The following is a 19,779-nucleotide window of genomic DNA, read 5'->3' on the forward strand; positions in this document are numbered from 1 at the left end:
AAAACTCCTCACCAGCAAGGGAACAAAGCTGGACAGAGAATGAGTGTGACGAAATGATGCAATCAGACTTCAGAAGGTGGGTAATGAGAAACTTTAATGAGCTAAAAGAACATGTTCTAAATCAATGCAAAGAAACTAAGAACCTTGAAAAAAGATTTGAGGAAATGATAACAAGAAGGGACAACTTAGAGAGGAATGAGTGAATTGAAAGAGCTGAAAAACACAACACGAGAACTTCACAAAGCATGCACAAGTTTCAACAGCCGAATTGACCAAGCAGAAGAAAGGATATCAGAAGTCAAAGATCAACTCAATGACATAAAACGAGAAGCCAAGATTAGAGAAAAGAGTGCAAAAAGGAATGAACAAAGCCTCCAAGAAATGTGGGACTATGTGAAGAGACCTAATCTATGTTTGATAGGTGTACCTGAATGTGATGAAGAGAATGAATCCAAGCTGGAAAATACTGTTCAGGATATTATCCAGGAAAATTTCCCCAACCTAGCAAGGCAGGCCAATATTCAAGTCCAGGAAATACAGAGAACACCACAAAGATATTCCGCAAGAAGAGCAACCCCAAGGCACATAATTGTCAGATTCACCAGGGTTGAAATGAAGGAGAAAATGCTAAGGGCAGCCAGAGAGAAAGGTCGGGTCACCCACAAAGGGAAGCCCATCAGACTCACAGCAGATCTCTCAGCAGAAACCCTACAAGCCAGAAGAGAGTGGGGGCCAATATTCAACATCCTTAAAGAAAAGAACTTTCAACCCAGAATTTCATATCCAGCCAAACTGAGCTTCATAAGTGAAGGAAAAATAAAATCCTTTGCAAACAAACAAGTACTCAGAGAGTTTGTCACCACCAGGCCTGCTTTACAAGAGCTCCTGAAAGAGGCACTACACATAGAAAGGAACAACTAGTACCAGCCATTCTAAAAACATACCAAATGCTAAAGAGCAACAAAATGAAGAATCCACATCAACTAATGGGCAAAACAACAAGCTAGCATCAAAATAGCAGTATCAAATTCACACATAACAATATTAACCCTAAATGTAAATGGGCTAAATGCACCAATCAAAAGACACAGACTGGCAAATTGGATAAAAAGCCAAAACCCATCTGTGTGCTGTATCCAGAAAACCCATCTCACAGGCAAGGATGCACAAAGCCTAAAAGTAAAGGGATGGAGGAAGATTTACCAAGCAAATGGAGAGCAAAAAAAAGCAGGAGTTGCAACGCTCATCTCTGATAAAATAGACTTTAAAGCAACAAAGATTGAAAGAGACAAAGAAGGACATTACATAATGGTAAAAGGACCAATACAACAAGAAGAGCTAACGATCCTAAATATATATAGACCCAATACAGGAGCACCCAGATATATAAGGCAACTTCTTAATGACTTAGAAAGAGACTTAGACTCCCACACAATAATAGTGGGAGACTTTAACACTCCACTGTCAATATTAGACAGATCCACCAGACAGAAAATTAACAAGGATATCCAGGACTTGAACTCAGACCTGGAACAGGCAAACCTGATAGACATTTACAGAACTCTCCACCCCAAATCCACAGAATATACATTCTTCTCAGCATCACATCACACCTACTCTAAAACGACCAGTAAAGCACTCCTCAGCAAACGCAAAACAACTGAAATCATAACAGTCTCTCAGACCATAGTGCAATCAAGTTAGAACTCAGAATTCAGAAACTAACTCAGAACTGCACAGCTTCTTGGAAACTGAACAACTGGCTCTTGAATGTTGATTGGATAAACAATGAGATGAAGGCAGAAATAAAGAAGTTATTTGAAACCAACGAGAACGAAGACACAACATACCAGAATCTCTGGGACACATTTAAAGCAGTCTCTAGAGGAAAATATAGAGCAGTAAGTGCCCATATGAGAAGAGTGGAGAGATCCAAAATTGACACCCTATCGTCAAAATTGAAAGAGCTAGAGGAGCAAGATCAAAAAAACTCAAAACCTAGCAGAAGACAAGAAATAACTAAGATCAGAGCAGAACTGACGGAGATAGAGACACAAAAAACCCTTCAAAAAAATCAATAAATCCAAGAGCTGGTTTTTTGAAAAGATCAACAAAATAGACAGACCACTAGCCAGAACGATAAAAAAGAAAAGAGAGAATAACCAAATAGATGCAATAAAAAACGATAAAGGGGAAATCACCACAGATTCCACAGAAATTCAAACCATCATCAGAGAATATTACAAACAACTCTATGCACATAAACTAGTAAACCTGGAAGAAATGGATAAATTCCTGGACTCCTGTGTCCTCCCAAGCCTAAACCAGGAGGAAGCCGAAACTATGAATAGACCAATAACAAGGTCTGAAGTTGAGGCAGCAATTAAGAGCCTACCACACAAAAAAAACCCAGGTCCAGATGGGTTCACAGCCAAATTCTACCAGACACACAAAGAGGAGCTGGTACCATTCCCTCTGAAACTATTCCAAATAATCCAAAATGAGGGGATCCTTCCCAAATCATTTTATGGGACCAATATCATCCTGATACCAAAACCCGGCAGAGACCCAACAAGAAAAGAAAACTTCAGGCCAATATCCATGATGAACATAGATGCAAAAATCTTCAATAAAACACTGGCAAGCCAATTGCAACAGCACATCAAAAAGCTTATCCATCATGATCAAGTAGGATTCATCCTGGGGATGCAAGGCTGGTTCAACATATGCAAGTCTATAAACGTAATTCACCACGTAAACAGAACCAAAAACAAAAACCACATGATTATCTCAATTGATGCAGAGAAGGCCTTTGACAAAATTCACAGCCCTTTATGCTAAAAACCGTCAATAAACTCGGTATTGATGGAACATATCTCAAAATAATAAAAGCTATTTATGACAAACCAACAGCCAATATCATACTGAATGGGCAAAAACTGGAAGCATTTCCTTTGAAATCTGGCACTAGACAAGGATGCCCTCTCTCACCACTCCTATTCAATATAGTACTGGAAGTTCTAGCCAGAGCAATCAGGCAAGAAAAAGAAATAAAGGGTATTCAAATAGGAAAGGAGGAAGCCAAATTGTCTCTATTTGCAGACGACATAATAGTATATCTAGAAGACCCCATCGCCTCAGCCCAAAAACTCCTGAAACTGATAAGCAACTTCAGCAAAGTCTCAGCATAAAAAATCAAGGTGCAAAAATGACAAGCATTCCTATACACCAATAACAGACTGAAAGAGAGCCAAATCAAGAATGAACTGCCATTCACAATTGCTACAAAGAGAATAAAATACCTAGGAATACAACTTACAAGGAAAGTAAGGGACCTCTTCAAGAAAAACTACAAACCACTGCTCAACGAAATCAGAGAGGACACAAACAGATGGAGAAACATTCCATGTTCGTGGTTAGGAATAATCAATATCGTGAAAATGGCCATACTGCCCAAAGTAATTTACAGACTCAATGCTATCCCCATCAAGCTACCATTGACTTTCTTCACAGAACTGGAAAAAACCACCATGAACTTCATATGGAACCAAAAGAGAGCCCACATAGCCAAGTCAATTCTAAGCAAAAAGGACACAGCAGGAGGCATCACACTACCAGACTTCAAACTATACTACAAGGCTACAGTAATCAAAACAGCATGGTACTGGTACCAAAACAGAGATATAGACCAATGGAACAGAACAGAGGCATCGGACGCAACACAACATATCTACAATCATACAATCTTTGATAAACCTGACAATAACAAGCAATGGAGAAATGACTCCCTATTTAATAAATGGTGTTGGGAAAACTGGCTAGCCATGTACAGAAAGCAGAAACTGGACCCCTTCCTGACACCTTACACTAAAATTAACTCCAGATGGATTAAAGACTTAAACAAAGACCCGGCACCATAAAAACCCTAGAAGAAAATCTAGGCAAAACCATTCAGGACATAGGAGTAGGCAAGGACTTCATGAACAAAACACCAAAAGCATTGGCAACTAAAGCCAAAATAGACAAATGGGACCTAATCAAACTCCACAGCTTCTGCACGGCAAAAGAAACAGTCACTAGAGTGAATCGGCAACCAACAGAATGGGAAAAAATCTTTGCAGTTTACCCATCTGACAAAGGGCTGATATCCAGAATTTACAAAGAACTAAAACAGATTTATAAGAACAAAACAAACAAGCCCATTCAAAAATGGGCAAAGGATATGAACAGACACTTTACAAAAGAAGACATACATGAGGCCAACAAACATATGAAAAAATGCTCATCATTACTGGTCATTAGAGAGATGCAAATCAAAACCACATTGAGATACCACCTCAAGCCAGTTAGAGTGGCGATCATTAGGAGCAGTGTGAAGAAGAGGAGGCGAGAACGACCCCCGGACCGACCGAAGCCCATGCGCCGCTGCATCCCGCGCCCAGCGCCTACGTCCCGCCGCCGTCGCCACCATGCCCAAGAGAAAGGCTGAAGGGGATGCTAAAGGAGATAAAGCCAAGGTGAAGGACGAACCACAGAGAAGATCCGCGAGGTTGTCGGCTAAACCTGCTCCTCCAAAGCCAGAGCCCAAGCCTAAAAAGGCCCCTGCAAAGAAGGGAGAGAAGGTACCCAAAGGGAAAAAGGGAAAAGCTGATGCTGGCAAGGAAGGGAATAACCCTGCAGAAAACGGAGATGCCAAAACAGACCAGGCACAGAAAGCCGAAGGTGCTGGAGATGCCAAGTGAAGTGTGTGCATTTTTGATAACTGTGTACTTCTGGTGACTGTACAGTTTGAAATACTATTTTTTATCAAGTTTTATAAAAATGCAGAATTTTGTTTTACCTTTTCTTTTTTTTTTTTTTTTTTTTTTTTTTTAAGCTATGTTGTTAGCACAGAGAACACTTCATTGTTGTTTTGGGAGAAGGGGCATATGTCACTAACTGAATGTCTCCAAAGCTGGATTGATGTGGGGAAACGACTTTCCCTTCTAGTTTTGAGAGACTTCCTCTTGGCTCCCAGGAGGAGGGATTCCCTGACTTTGACACACATGGCCACCTTGGCACACAAAAGCCTTGTGGTATGGAAAAACAAATTCGCTTTTATGTCCTCTTCTCCCTTTCCGTCTTTCAGCATAGACTTAACTCCCTTAAGTCCAGGCATCTGTTGGGACCTGACCCCCAGTCATTGGTTACCAGTGTGTCAGGCAATCTGGTCTTGCCAGTGATGCCATTGAGATGGCACCTGTCAAAAGAGCAGTGATTCCATTTCTAGATTGTGGATCTTCAGATAAATTCTGCCATTTTCATTTCACTTCCTGAAAGTCAGGGTCGGCTCGTGAAAAGTTGTTAAACAACATGCTAAATGTGAAATGTCAACCCTCACTCTAAACTTTCCCTGTTCAGAGCATCAGATGAAGACTTCATTGGGTTTTATAGTGGCTTTCTGATTTTTGGTAGTCCATCAAAGAAGGGAGTTTGAAAGTTGTTGTATACTGTTAATGATTGTCTGCCCATGTCCTGCCTGAAATACCATGATTGTTTATGAAAAGTATCTTTAATAAAGCTGGATACAGTTTGGCTTGGGGAAAAAAAAAAAGAATGGCGATCATTAAAAAATCTGGAGACAACAGATGCTGGAGAGGATGTGGAGAAATAGGAACACTTCTACACTGCTGGTGGGAGTGTAAATTAGTTCAACCATTGTGGAAGACAGTGTGGCGATTCCTCAAGGACCTAGAAATAGAAATTCCATTTGACCCAGCAATCCCATTACTGGGTATATATCCAAAGGACTATAAATCGTTCTAATATAAGGACACATGCACACAAATGTTCACTGCAGCACTGTTTACAAGAGCAAAGACCTGGAACCAACCCAAATGCCCATCAAGGATAGACTGGACTGGGAAAATGTGGCAAATATACACCATGGAATATTATGCAGCAATAAAAAATGATGAGTTCCTGTCCTTTGTGATGAATCTGGAGAACATCATTCTCAGCAAACTGACACAAAAACAGAAAATGAAATACCTCATATTCTCACTCATAGGCGGGTGATGAACAATGAGAACACATGGACACAGGGAAGGGAGCACTACACACTGGGATCTATTGGGGGGAATAGCAGAGGGACAGCGAGTGGGGGAGCTGGGGAGAGATAGCATAGGGAGAAATGCCAAATATGAGTGAAGAGGAGGAAGGCAGCAAACCGCACTGCCACATGTGTACCTATGCAACTATCTTGCATGTTCTGCACATGTACCCCAAAACCTAAAATGCAATAAAAAAAAAAATAAAAACTTTAAAATTATAGATTAAATTTCTTTAATGGCTATAGCACTATCTGGCTAGTTAATTTCATTTTGGTTGTATTTTGGTAATTAGTGTTTTTTGAGGAATTGATCCATTCTCAGTTTTTGAATTTCTGAGCTATAAAGTTGTTACAGTAATCCTTTGATCCCTTTGATGGAAATACTATACTAGTGATATCTCTTTTTGATATTCTTGATTTGTATCACCTCTCTTTTTATCTTTGTTAGTCTTCCTAGGAGTTTATTAATTTTATTGTTTTTAAAAAGAACCAATTTTTTGTTTCACTGATCTTTATCATTTTCCTGTTTTTAATTTTATTTATTTCTGCTTATCTTTATGCATTTGTCCTTCTGCTTGCTTTAGGATTATTTTGCTCGTTTTGGTAGTTTTTAGAGGTAGGAACTTGAAGAGTTGATTTGAGATCTTTCATTTTTATCATATGCATTTATTGCTAAAACTTATTCTCTCAGCACTGCTTTAACTGTATCCCACATAATTTTATTTTTTAATTTAATTAATTAATTTATTTATTTATTTACTTTTGAAATGGAGTCTTACTCTGTCACTCAGGTTAGAGTACAGTGGTGTGGTTTCAACTCACTGCAATCTCTGCCTCCCGGGTTCAAGCGATTCTCCTGCCTCAGCCTCCTGAGAAGCTGAGATTACAGGTGCACTCCACCATATTTGGCTAATTTTTGTATTTTTAGTAGAGATGGGGTTTCGCCATGTTGATCAGGCTGGTCTTGAACCCCTGACCTCAGGTGATCTGCCCTCCTTGGTCTCCCAAAGTGCGGGATTACAGGTGTGAGCCACCGTGCCTGGCCACCACATGATTTTACATGTTACCAGTTTTACTTTCATTCTAGGGATTTTTTTAAATTTCACTTAATACTTCCTCTTTGACATGCAGATTGTTTAGAAGTGTCTGATTTAGTTTTAAAGTGTTTAGAGGTTTTCATGTTCTCTTCCTGTTACTGATATCTAGTTTATGATACGTTTATAGTCATAGAAGATGCTTTGTATAATTTCAATTATTTTAAATTTGTTGAGATTTGTTTTATGGCCCACGATTTGGTCCATCTTTCTGGATTCTATTTTGTTTTATTTATACAATCTTTTAGTATATTGCTTTGTATGTCTTTTGCTTGTGGTTTCTCTGAATATTACAATGCATGTGTAACATATCGCAGTTTACTGGCATTGATGTTTTACAAATAAATGATGCGTACTTTCATTAGTTCCCTTAATCCTACACTTAAAACATTAATTAGATTTATTCCTTTAAAAGTTTTTATATTTCTATCATGGTGAAATACATACAACATAAAATGTATCATATTAGCAATTTTTAGGGGTATAGTTCAGTGGTATTAAATATATTTGTAATGTTGTACAACCATAACCAGCATTGTTTTCAGAACTTTTCATCTGTAAAACTGAAACTATATGCCTATTAAACAATAATTCCCCATTTTCCCCTTCCTCTAGGCCCCTAGCAACCACCATTCTATTCTGTCTCTATGAGTCTGACCATAACTGAAGTGGAATCACATAGTGTTTATCCTTTTGGATTGGCTTATTTCATCAGCATAATGTTTTTGAGGTTCATCCATTTTGAAGCATATGTCAAAAATTTTTTCCTTTTTATGGCTGAATCATATTTCATTATATGTATATACCATATTTTGCTTCTTCATTCATCTGTTGGATAGCAACTTGGGTTGCTTCCATGTCTTAACTATTGTGAATAATGCTGTGAACAGGAGAGTCAAATGTCTCCCAGAGCTCCTGCTTTCAATTTTTTGGCCATAAACTCAGAGGTGGAATTGCTGGATCATATGGTAATTCTATTCGTAATTTTTTGAGCAATCACCATAGTGTTTTCTACAGTGGCTGTACCACTTTGTATTCCCACTAATGGCGCACAAGATTTCCAATTTCTTCCCATCCTTACCAGCAGTTATTTTCTTTCTTTCTTTTTTTTAAGATAGTAGCCATTCCAATGACTGTGATAATTCTATTTCTTGTCAGTTATTTGAATTCAAAATCACCTAAGTTAAAGGAGGCCTACTGATGCATGCACAGATTTCATTTTTAAAACAGAAAGATAATTCTAATATTCTGGCATAACTAAATTTTACCTAGTTTACTCTGAAATGGCTTTACCATCGAAAAGTGATAGTTTTTAAAAACTGGTAGAATCCTGGAAACAATTTTAAAATAAATATTTAATTTTAGAACTCTTTTAGACTTGCAGAAAAACTATGAAGATGTTATGGCCCTGTTATAAACATCTAATATTAATATAGTACATTTGTTACAATTAATAAACCAACATTGATACATTATTATTAACAAAAGTCTGTGCTTTATTCAGATTACCTTCATTTTAACCTAATGTTTATTTTCTGTTCAAGGATCCTAAACAGAATTTCGCATTACATTTAGGAACTATGGGGGGGGGTGAACAGTGTCCCCCAAAATTCATGCCCACCCTCAAGTTCATAATTTGACCTTATTTGGAAATAGGGTATTTGCAGATGTAATTAAAGACTGTAAGGTTAAATAATCCTGGATTTAGGGGCACCTAAAATGAGTAAAGATGATGTGACGATGGCAGAAGAGATGGAAATGATGTGTCTCAAGCACTGGAATTCCAGGATTGCTGGCAACCACCAAAAGGCATGAGAGAGGCATGGTAGAGTTTCTCCCCCTGAGCTTTTAGAAGGAATTAACCCTGCTGACATCTTTATTTCAGACTTCTGGACTCCTGAACTGTGAGAGAATACATTTCCACCTTTTAAGCTGCCGATTTGTGGTGATTTGTTATGGCAGCACTGGGAAACTAATATAGTGGTCGTGTCTCCTGTGACTGCTCTAATAGTTTCCCATAGTTGCCTTAGTTTGGATGACCTGAACAGTTTCAAGGAGTACTGCTCAGGTATTTTGTAGAACGTTCCTCAGTTAGGATTTTTCTGATGTTTTTCTCACGTTCAGATTGGAATTATGTGTTCTTGGGAGAAAGACCACAGAGATAAAGGACTGTTTTTATCGTATCTTATCAACCGTGTACCTTGATGCTATCACCATACTATCAACACGACTCATCACTGTTAATGTTAACCTGATCACCTAATTGAGGTCATATTTCTTGACTGTAAAGTTGCCTTTTCCCTTTTTACACACTGTATTTTTTGGAAGGAAGTGATTCTGCACAGATCACATTTAGGGAGTGGGGGTGTGCCACCATTTTAAAATGTAATTGTCTTAAGTGTGTCCTCTACATACACTGAGCAATTTATCAGGTGATGTAATTTTTGCTTCTATCACCAAATGTGATTTTAAAAATGCATGAGAAGTAGGATAGTTTATAGCCCTGTTTTTACCCAATCGGTGTTCTCCTGGCCTTTCTGATGTTCTAAGCCTTGTTATAATTTCCTTTCTGTTTAAAGAACTTCCTTCAGGCATCCCTTATGGGTCAGTTTGTTAGCAACAAATCTTTTAGTTTTCCTTCATCTGAGAGTGTCTTTATCTCTTTCTCATTTCCAGAAGGACATTTTTGGTGAATACAAAATTCATAGTTGATAATTCTTTCCTTTAAGTACTTGTCAAATGTTTTGTCACTTCCTTCCAGCCTTCATGGCTTCAGATGAGAAATCTCCTGTAATTTGAATTAGTGTCCCCATATTAAAAACATCATTTCTCGCTGGATGCTTTCAAGAATTTTTCTTTGTCTCTGATTTGTACAAGTTTAATCGTACTATTTTGGCTTAGATTTATTTGGTTTATCCCATTTGGGTTCACTCAGTTTCATGTCTTTTCCTAATTGGGGATGCATTTTTGTCATCATTTATTCAAATATTCTTTCAGTCTCAATCTGTGTTTCCTCTTCTTTTGGGACTTTGGTTGTATGACATTTAGCTCACTTGTTAGACTTCCATGTTCATTTTTTTTTCCTGTTTATTTCCTCTCTCTGCTGCTCATAATCAATAAACTCTATTGATATGTCCTCAAGTTTGCTAATTCTATCCTCTGTTATCTTCACCCTACCACTGAGCCCACTCAGCAAGTTTTTTACCTCAGTTTTTCATTTTCCAGTTCTGTAATTTCCATTTGTTCTGGTATTTCTTTGCTGATATTTTCTACTTTTTCATTTGTTTCAGGAGAATTCATAATTGCTTGTGGAAGTATTTTTTGTTATAGTTGTTATAAAATTCTTGTCAGAAAATTCTAAAATTTGATGAAGTGTTGATATCATGGTTTGATTTTTCTCATTCATGTGATTTTGCTTTAATGAGTGATTTAGGGTTGTATTGCGAACATTTTGGATATGATATTATGAGACTCTAGGGCTTACTTAATCTTCCCGTTTTGGCATGTAGCCTTCCTGCTGAGGTTTAGCACAAGGCCAGGGTGGGCATGTATGTTCAGCTTCTTCTTGGGCCCCATTGAAAGCGGGACACCAATTGGCTCTGCCCCACTGCCTCCAATTGGAAGTTTAAGATCAGCTTCCTCCTGGGCACTGCTGCCATCAGGGTGGGGGAAATAGAAGCTAACACTGCTTTGTTGCCACAGGCTGAGGGTGCAGCTCAGCTCTTCACTGGGCCCACTGACCCCAGAAAGGAGGAGGGGAGGAAGCAGAGTGTCAACTGTTCCCACATCGTACCCTTTTCCACCAGGTGTCAGGTGGAGGTTCATTTCCCCACTGGGCCTGATGATACTAGTAGGGCACAAGGGAAGCTCTGCTTTGGCCTGCCTTGTTCAGTTTTGTTCACATGGTTGAAGAAGAGGCTCAGCTCCCACAGGGCCTTACTGACACTTGTGCTAAATGGTCTACCTTGCATTACTTTGCTGCTGCTAAGTTTCATTGCTGCTGGGTGAAGGTGGAAGCTTAGCTCACTCACTGCAGGACTCTGCAGACATGACCCTGGTTTGGAATCAGACCACCCACCAGGCTGTGTTAGGTGGCAGGTGGTGGATGGCAGATCCATGCCCTGATTGCATCCACTGAAACCACGGGGGTGGTGCCGGGTTTTTCCTATTGGTGTTTGGTTGGAGCAGGGCAGATACTGCGAGAAAGGTTTTTTGTGGTTAGGCCACTCCTTTCCTAATCCTTTGGCTAGGCTTTTCTTAGCGCTCTTTTTTGTCTGTGCCTGTTGTCAGTTCCTGGTTGGAAGTTTCCGCAGTGCCCTGTCTGGATAAGTGGGAGGTGACAAGGAAACTCCCAGAACTCACCGTGTCATTTCTCAAGGCCTCTTCTCTCCACCTTTCAGAGCCTTTCTCTGCTTTTTGTTGTGTTACTATCCAAGGTGTTCCAGTTGTAAAGGAGAGTACCTGGAAGGAATGGGGCTTCTCCCTCCTTTCTAACTTAAACACATAGGGCTGTGAGTAGGCAGTCAGAAATGAGCCTCTAGCGAAAGATGCAAAATCAGGGCCAGTTTACAACACTTAAACTGAAGTAGGCCATAGTTCTAACAAGCAAAGAGAATGGATAGGGCAAGATTTTTAAAAAGTTATTATTTTTAAAGTTTTTTTATTGCCATAGGTTTTTTGGGAACAGGTATTTGGTTACATGAGTAAATTCTTTAGCAGTAAATTTCTTTAGTGGTAATCCTTTTGTGGTAATTTCTGAGATTTTGGTAAGCCCATCTCCTGAGCAGTATACACTGAACCTAATTTGTAGTCTTTTATCCTTCACCCCTTCCCCATTTCCCCCATGTCTCCAAAGTCCACTGTCATTCTTATGCCTTTGCATCCTCATAGTTTAGCTATGAGCTATGAGTGAGAGCACATGATGTTTGGTTTCCCATTCCTGAGTTACCAAGATTTTTTGAAGAAGTTGTTATAATTTATTTTTATTAGAAACATTTTCTTTCTGTAAAAGGTCTACTTGAGAGTACAAAGTCAGTTTTGTAATATATATAACTAGAAGTCTATTGGATGTCCAGATCCATTGAATGATATTTCAAGTCTCTATATGACTGCCTACATGGAGGTGTCCAGTGCAATAGCAAAGAGGAATACATGTTTGGGGCTCCTGTTGGCCTCTGTCTACTTTTCTTTTTCTTTTTCAACCCATTTTCCATTTAAGAAAGAAAGTACAGCTAACTGCCAGTGCAGTACTCTTGGGGCAAGTGGGAAACGGGTTAATGTGTGTGTATATATTATACATAACATACACAAGTCATAAGTGTACAACTTGATGAATGTTCACAAAATTAACACATCATATAGTCTGTGCCAGTATCAAAAGGAAAAGAAACTTCTGGAGGCCATCAGCATGGCTTACCGGTCACTATGCCTTCCACCAGCCCTTGCCTTCCATTACCCCGATGGTAGAAAAACTACCATCCTGACCTCACACCATAGATGACTTTTACTGGCTACTTGTTTTTCTTTTAATTTTAATTTTTATTGAGATACCTGTAGATTCACTTGTGGTTGTAAGACATAATACAGAGCGATTCTTTGTATTCTGTCATTTTTCCCAATGGTAACAATTCATAGAACTACAGCAAATGCCACAATCAGGATACCAATATTGATACAATCTACCTATCTTATTTAGATTTCCCTTCTACTCATTTGTGAGTGTGTGTGTGTGTGTGTGTGTATTAATTTCAATAGAATTTTATAGAGGGTCAGTTATCCCTCACCACAGTCAAGATCCCAACACCACAAGTTCCAACACCAAGGGTCCTTCATGTTGGCCTTTAATAACCAAAACTGTCTCCCTTCCAAATCATCCCTCCCAACCGCTGGCAACTAATCTATCCTCCATCGGCAAAATTTAACCTCAAAAATGTTAAATAAATGCAATCATGAAGCATATTAACTTTTACAACTGGCTTTTTTGCTCAACAAGGCCACTTGTTTTCAGCACAATTGGAATGCTTCATTTTAAGGCCATCCATCAGGGTCTTACTAGAGGCAGCAAATCATACATGCCCTACAATAGATAAATGAGTGTTTCTCACCCTTTAAAAACCAGAAGACAAATTTTTATTCTTGAGTAAGCATGTCCAGACAGAAACTATCATGATTTGTGTGCCCCTTAGAGGTGACCATGGCAGATTTGCAAAAAGAAATTTTGTATTATTCTGATTCTAAGAATTATTCGTAGTATATTTAAAGGAAAGTAATAGCTATGGTATCCACTTAACTACATAAACTCTATCTGATATAGCCATGTTAAAGCCAATACAGGCCTAGGAAAATGTGATTCCTGAAGGACCATCAAGTTATCTACAAAACGAACCTGTTATATTTTCATTCTAACAAAAGGTAAAACTCAAGCCTGGCGCAGTGGCTTACAACTGTAATCCCAGCACTTTGGAAGGCTGGGGTGGGCAGATCACCTGAGGTCAGGAGTTCAAGACCAGCCTGGCCAACATGGTGAAACCTTGTCTCTAATAAAAATGCAAAAAAAAAAAAAAAAAATTAGCCAGTTGTGGTGGTGCACGCCTGTAATCCCAGCTACTTGGGAGGCATGCAGCCTCCTGAGTTGAACCCAGGAGGCAGAGCTGCAGTGAGCCAAGATTGTGCGATCTCACTCCAGCCTGGGCAAAAAGAGCAAAACTCTTGTCAAAAATTAATAAATAAATAAAAGGTAAAACTCACTGAATAAATGAAGCTACCAAGATAGACAATACCTATTAAGAATTCCATTTGTAGAAATTCCTTTGAAAAACAGCTTTCGCTGGGCACAGTGGCTCATGCCTGTAATCCCAGCACTTTGGGAGGCCAAAGAGGGCAGATCCTAAGGTCAAGAGATCGAGACCATCCTGGGCAACATGGTGAAACCCGTTTCTACTAAAAATACAAAAATCAGCTGGGCATGATGGTGTATGCCTGTAGTCCCAGCTAGTCAGGAGGCTGAGGCAGGAAAATCACTTGAACTCAGGAGGTGGAGGTTGAAGGGTACTGAGATTGTGCCACTGCACTCCAGCCTGGGTGACAGAGTGAGACTGTGTCTCAAAAAAAAAGAAAAACAACTTTTGTTGTTAGCAATCCTATGTCTACTAACTTCATTCTCTGCTTTTTATTCTAGTAATCCACTGGTAAACTCCCTAACGCAACAGATTCTATATTTTACAAAAGGTCAAATTTGTAAATGCCTAGAAAGTTATGCATCTGATAAAGGTTTTCCTTCTCATGCAGAGACTTTCATTCACATTGACTCACCTGTTTTCATATTGAAATTTTGCCAGTATGTCTTTGGCTTTGGTTTGATTGTTGAGTTGAATGGCCATGGACACCTTGGAGAGAAGTGGAGCATGGACTCGTATGACTCCTTCCGGCACGTCAGACTGCCAAGGAGGAGAAATTCGGTACATTCTGTCAAACTGGGATGCATATCAGCTCAATGATGTACTTAAGACATGTGAAAATCAGTGCTACTCCGAATTAGGAAACCACGTAATCAGAATGGAACACTGCTTTCTTTCTCACCTGGAAACTCACTCATGACTAAACTAGTATTTTATTTTTACTACACATGGTCAGGTCTTGCTATAATGCCTTCAAATCATGAGGGGGAAAAACTGGGTTACGACAAAAATCAAACATTTCTATCAATGCATTTCTTGAACAAAGTCCTAACTGACCCTGCTTTAAGCAGAATTCTGTACTTCAATATATTTTAAGAGTATCAACCTTCTGAAAAATTTAAGAGTCAATTTAAAAATATGGCTTCTCCAATACCCTCTTTCTTTAGTTAGCAGCCATGAATGGCTGGCCCAAATTCAATTCCCTGTGGGCACTTGAAATGGGACCCCTCAAAGTGTGCTGAAAACACTGTGCAGAGCAGTGTAGATAGTGGTGGGAAAGATGGAATCTCTTAAATCCGTACCTTCTCAAAGGATGGTGATGTTGATGTAGAAGGTTTATATAAATGGACTCCCTAGAGTCATTTTCTATCAATATTCTATTGATACCCTAGAAGAAATATGTTATGGGTTGAATTGTGTCTCCCCAAAAGAAAAATTGAAGCCCTAACCCTCCCAGTACCTCGAAACGTGACCTTATTTGGAAATAGGTCATTGCAGATGTAATTAGTTAAGATGAGGCCATTACATATGAGGTCTAAACTGCAGTAGGATGTGCCCTTAATCCAAGTGACTTGCATTCTTATAAGAGGAGAAGAGACATGGAGAGGCAAGAAAGAATGCCATGTGAAGATGGAGGCTGAGAGCGGATGAGACTGGCATCACCAAAAGCGAGGAAGAGGGGCAAGATGCAGGTGCTTCTTTTACAGCCCTCAGAAGGTGCCAAGCTTGCTGACACCTTGATTTTGGACTTTCAGCCTCAAGAACTGTGAAAGAATCATACATGTTTACTGTTTTATGCCACCTCGTTTGTGGTACCTTGGCAGCCCTAGGGAACCAACACAAAATATTTTAGAACAGAGTCAGTCCTTACAGAATTCTCCTAATATTATCAGCAAGGACCAAGAGAGCAGCAGTTCAGGAAAAGGTACTGAGGGCTTTGGATCTAGGTGGGGGCCAAGTCCCAGGCTCACTGCAGACAAGACTGTACTCCTAAAGTGTGCCTTGATCTTCTATGTCCTATTTCATCCAGCTCCCCAGATAATACATTGCACACTCTGACATTATTGACCAATGATCATAATAATCTCATTCCTCCTGTAACTTTCCACAGCATTGTAGCTGTCTATAGGAGACCCAGGCATGTATTCTGAATCATCAGCTAGTCAGGTCCCTCTACGATTCCTTTAGGTGGCACATTGAGAATGTCAAGTTTGAAGGATAGATCATGACCAAAATTAAGACATAAATGTGGTGCATGTAGCCACAGAAGACTATATAGGGATTTAATGGAAGAGAAGGGAAATTATTTTTCTTACCATTCTTCTTGCTGAGGGCGATTTTTGCAGTACCTTTGAAGTCTTGGGGCTTGTAGTCTAAGAGGAAGCACAGTCTTTATGAGTAATGTTGAGAAAACAAGCATATGCTGCTTTTGGAAGTGTAAACTGGTACAATCTTTATGGAAAACATTTTGGCAATATTTATAAAATTTAAAAATGTACATGCACTTTAATCCAACAATTCCACAGCTATACATTTATCCTACAAATATACCTCATTTGTGACCAATGATGTATATAGATGTTGTTCTCTGATGCACAGATTGTAACAGCAAAAGAGTAGACACAAACTGTTTACCAATATGAGATTACCGAAATAACTTATTGTGTATCTGTGGAATAGCACACAAAAGAAGCAGAGAGGCAAAGTTGGGGCTTTGTGGACTGATATAAAATTATCATCCATGATTTGTTAAGTCAGTAAAGCAGGACACAGGACAGGGTTTCCTGTAAGCCACATTCCTGTTAAAGGGGAAAGAACATACATTCACATTTGCTGGTAAGCGGATACAGCATCTCAGAAGGTTTATATACCTGCATCTTCCTGTGCACACACCCTTGGTATCACATTGGTGATACCATTTGTCTCCAGGAGGGGAAGTCAGAGGTGACTAATTTTTATTCTATGGTCTTTCGCGACTTCTAAATGTATAACTTGTTAATGAACTGTCCATTCCAATCAAAATTAAGAATTAAAAACACAATATAGTACAATCATATGAAAGAAAGACTATGTCTTTAAGTGTTTGCTTCTATGGCATTTATAATCTTTACATTCTGTCTTGGTTCTATTTACAATAAAATATTAAAGTGACATTTGTATAGCAATGTACAGTTTATACACACACATACACATCATGTGAGTCCATCCTAATGACAGCTCTGTGAAACAGATAGATCATTTCTGCCCTTCCTCCCAATTTAAGATAAGAACATTGGGGCTCAAAGAAAGAATGTAGTTTGTCCAGGCTCATATGGGTAGTAACTGGTAAGGCCTGATCTGACCTCTGCTCCACACGTTTAATTATATTGTTATGGTTTTCCAGAGTGAAAATGGCAGAGTGACAAACTCAAAAAGTCTGCCCCTCCATAAAACAATGGACAAACTGGCAAAAACTGTCAGTATTGACTCTTTTAGAACTCTGGATACAAATTCAAAGGCATTGACTAGGGGAGTGCTTAAGTAAGAGAAAGCTGTGTGTCATTTTAACTTATGCTTTTCCATCCCTGCTCTCTAGTTCACAGATAGCCTTGAAAATAACAGCCTGCATTTCTGGCCCGGGTACTGCAGGGAGCAGAATGGACCTCACTCAAGAATTCTAATGACTTGTTCTCATCTGTCTGGTGGCTCCCTTGAGGACTGGCTCAAACGGCTTGCCTTTACCTTGTCTAACTTGGAACTTGATGGGTGCTAAAGGGGGCGTAATGTCAAAAACGTTTACAGGCAAATGTTTTTGTCACAGCTGCCTGATGCAGTGGATCAGAGTTGAGGAAAACAAGAGATAATGAACAAGCTTGTGAGGCAAGGCTGGAGGTTGAGAAGCTTTGGAAAATAAAGGCTGTAAAAAGTTTTAACATAATCCTGAGAATACAGAAGGCCATATGATCGAGAAAGAGCTGAAAACATAAACTTCTGGCCGACCCTCAGGCTCTGTGCAAGCAGGTAGTGAGGGCTCAGGCAGAGCTAGAAGAAACTGCTTGGCTGAGTGCTAAAGGTGTGCCCCAGCACACACACTGCTCATCTGCAAAGACTAGGAAGTTTTTTTAGCTCCAGACATTTAAAAGAATCTCTGTCCAATCATTAGTTATCATTGACCTAGTGGAACATAGGCTTCCATAACCACACAAAACAAAGAATACAGACTTTACAAAATCAGTTCAGGAGAAAAGTCACAAAGCAAACAAACAATAGGAAAAAGAGCAGAAGCAACAAACCCTGAGGAGGGAGAAGAATCTGATTTCCAAAGCTGACACATTACAGTATTCAAAATGTCCAGTCTTTAACAAACAGCTGTTAGGTAAAAAAGTCAGGGAAATACTGCTCATACACAAGGAGAAAAAGCAAGAGTTTCCAAAGAAACTGTCTAAGGAAGTCCAGACATTGGACTTACTAGAAAAAGTCTTCAGGCTGGGTGTGGTGGCTCACGCCTGTAATCCTAATGCTTTGGGAGGCCAAGGCAGGCAGATCACTTGAGGGTCAGGAGGTTGAAACCAGGCTGGCCAACATTGTGAAACCCTGTCTCTACAAAAAATAAAAAAAATTAGCCAGGCATGGTGGTGGGCACCTGCAATCCCAGCTACTCAGGAGGTTGAGGCAGGAGAATTCCTTGAACCCGGGAAGCAGAGGTTGCAGTGAGCCAAGATCATGCCATTGTACTCCAGCCTGGGCAACAAGAATGCAACTCCATCTCAAAACCAGAAAGAAGAGAAAACCTTCAAATAAGCTATTTTAAGTATGTTCAAAGAGCAAATGTAAACCATGTCTGCTGTGATGGTTGCAGGACATTATGAATATACTAAAACACACTGAATTGGCACACTTTAAAATGCTTAGAATCATGAATTTTAATTATGTGATTATTTACTCAATTAAAACAAGTTTTATAAAATTTCACTTCTAAATAAAAGTACTGGTTTTACTTGAGATGAAGTCACTTTGCCTATCATCAGTCAGCAAATACAGTTTTTCATCACGATTATGATAAACCAATTAACAACACTCCCTCCCACCCCACTGCCTTGGCATTTACTGTCCTTTTCCCTGGATTAAGCGTCTCTCCTTTCTCCTTTCACAGTGATATCCATCCTTCAAGATCCAACTCCAGCCGGGCACAGTGGCTCACATCTGAAATCCTAGCAATTTGGGAGGCCGATGTGGGAGGGTCGTTTGAGGCGGGGAGTTCAAGACCAGCCTAGGCAATGTAGCAAGACCCCGTCTCCACAATTTTTTTTTTAATTAGCCAGGTGTGGTGGTATGCACCTGTAGTCCTAGCTACTGGAGAGGCTGAAGAAGGAGGATCAGTTGAGCCCAGGAGTTCAAGGTCGCAGTGAGCAATGATGGCACCATTGCACTCCAGCCTGGATGACAGAGCAAGACTTCAACTCTATAAAAAGAAGTGTAGCTCCAGGCTGGGCACAGGGACTCAGGCCTGTAATCTTAGCATTTTGGGAGTCTGAGGCAGGTGCATCACCTGAGGTCAGGAGTTTGAGATCAGCCTGGCCAACATGGTGAAACCCCTACTCTACTAAAAATAAAAAAATTAGCTGGGTGTGGTGGCGCATGCCTGTAATCCCAGCTATTCAGGAGGCTGAGGCAGGAGAATCACTTGAATTCAGGAGGCAGAGGTTGCAGTTTCAGTGAGCCAATATCATATCACTGCACTCCAGCCTGGGTGACAGAGCGAGATTCTATCTCCAAAAAAAAAAAAGAAAAGAAAGAAAAAGAAATGTAGCTCCAATGCTTCGTCCTCTGTGACACCATCCAGTCTCCCACACTAGAGCACATTTCCTTGTCCTCTGCACGGCCCTGGTACAGCTGGGCCCTTGGGGCTCTCATATACATTTGTTTCCCACATTAGGTA

At 39.7% G+C, this 19,779-nt stretch overlaps 2 protein-coding genes across 7 annotated transcripts in view; one reads left to right on the top strand and one right to left on the bottom strand.

The window, feature by feature from the left end:
* ARHGAP28 (Rho GTPase activating protein 28) overlaps positions 1–19,779 on the bottom strand; it is a 187,271-nt gene that overhangs the window by 8,961 nt on the left and 158,531 nt on the right. For 5 of the 6 annotated variants that reach the window (XM_017963879.4, XM_008979516.5, XM_035270597.3 and 2 more), the window contains 2 exons: positions 16,178–16,234; positions 14,497–14,621 (listed from right to left, as the gene is read on the bottom strand). In XM_017963879.4, the coding sequence (XP_017819368.2) occupies positions 14,497–14,621; positions 16,178–16,234 (182 nt within the window). Of the gene's footprint in view, positions 1–5,574; positions 5,731–14,496; positions 14,622–16,177; positions 16,235–19,779 lie in introns of those variants that run through there. The other variant, XM_035270596.3, reaches the window with a different exon arrangement.
* On the top strand, positions 4,365–4,839 carry LOC103787566 (non-histone chromosomal protein HMG-17). The gene has a single exon (XM_035270601.3). The coding sequence runs from the start codon at positions 4,470–4,472 to the stop codon at positions 4,740–4,742; it is 273 nt and encodes a 90-aa protein (XP_035126492.3). The 5' UTR covers positions 4,365–4,469; the 3' UTR covers positions 4,743–4,839.

Source organism: Callithrix jacchus, chromosome 13 (assembly GCF_049354715.1).
Source record: "Callithrix jacchus isolate 240 chromosome 13, calJac240_pri, whole genome shotgun sequence".
Classification (NCBI taxonomy): Eukaryota; Metazoa; Chordata; class Mammalia; order Primates; family Cebidae; genus Callithrix; species Callithrix jacchus.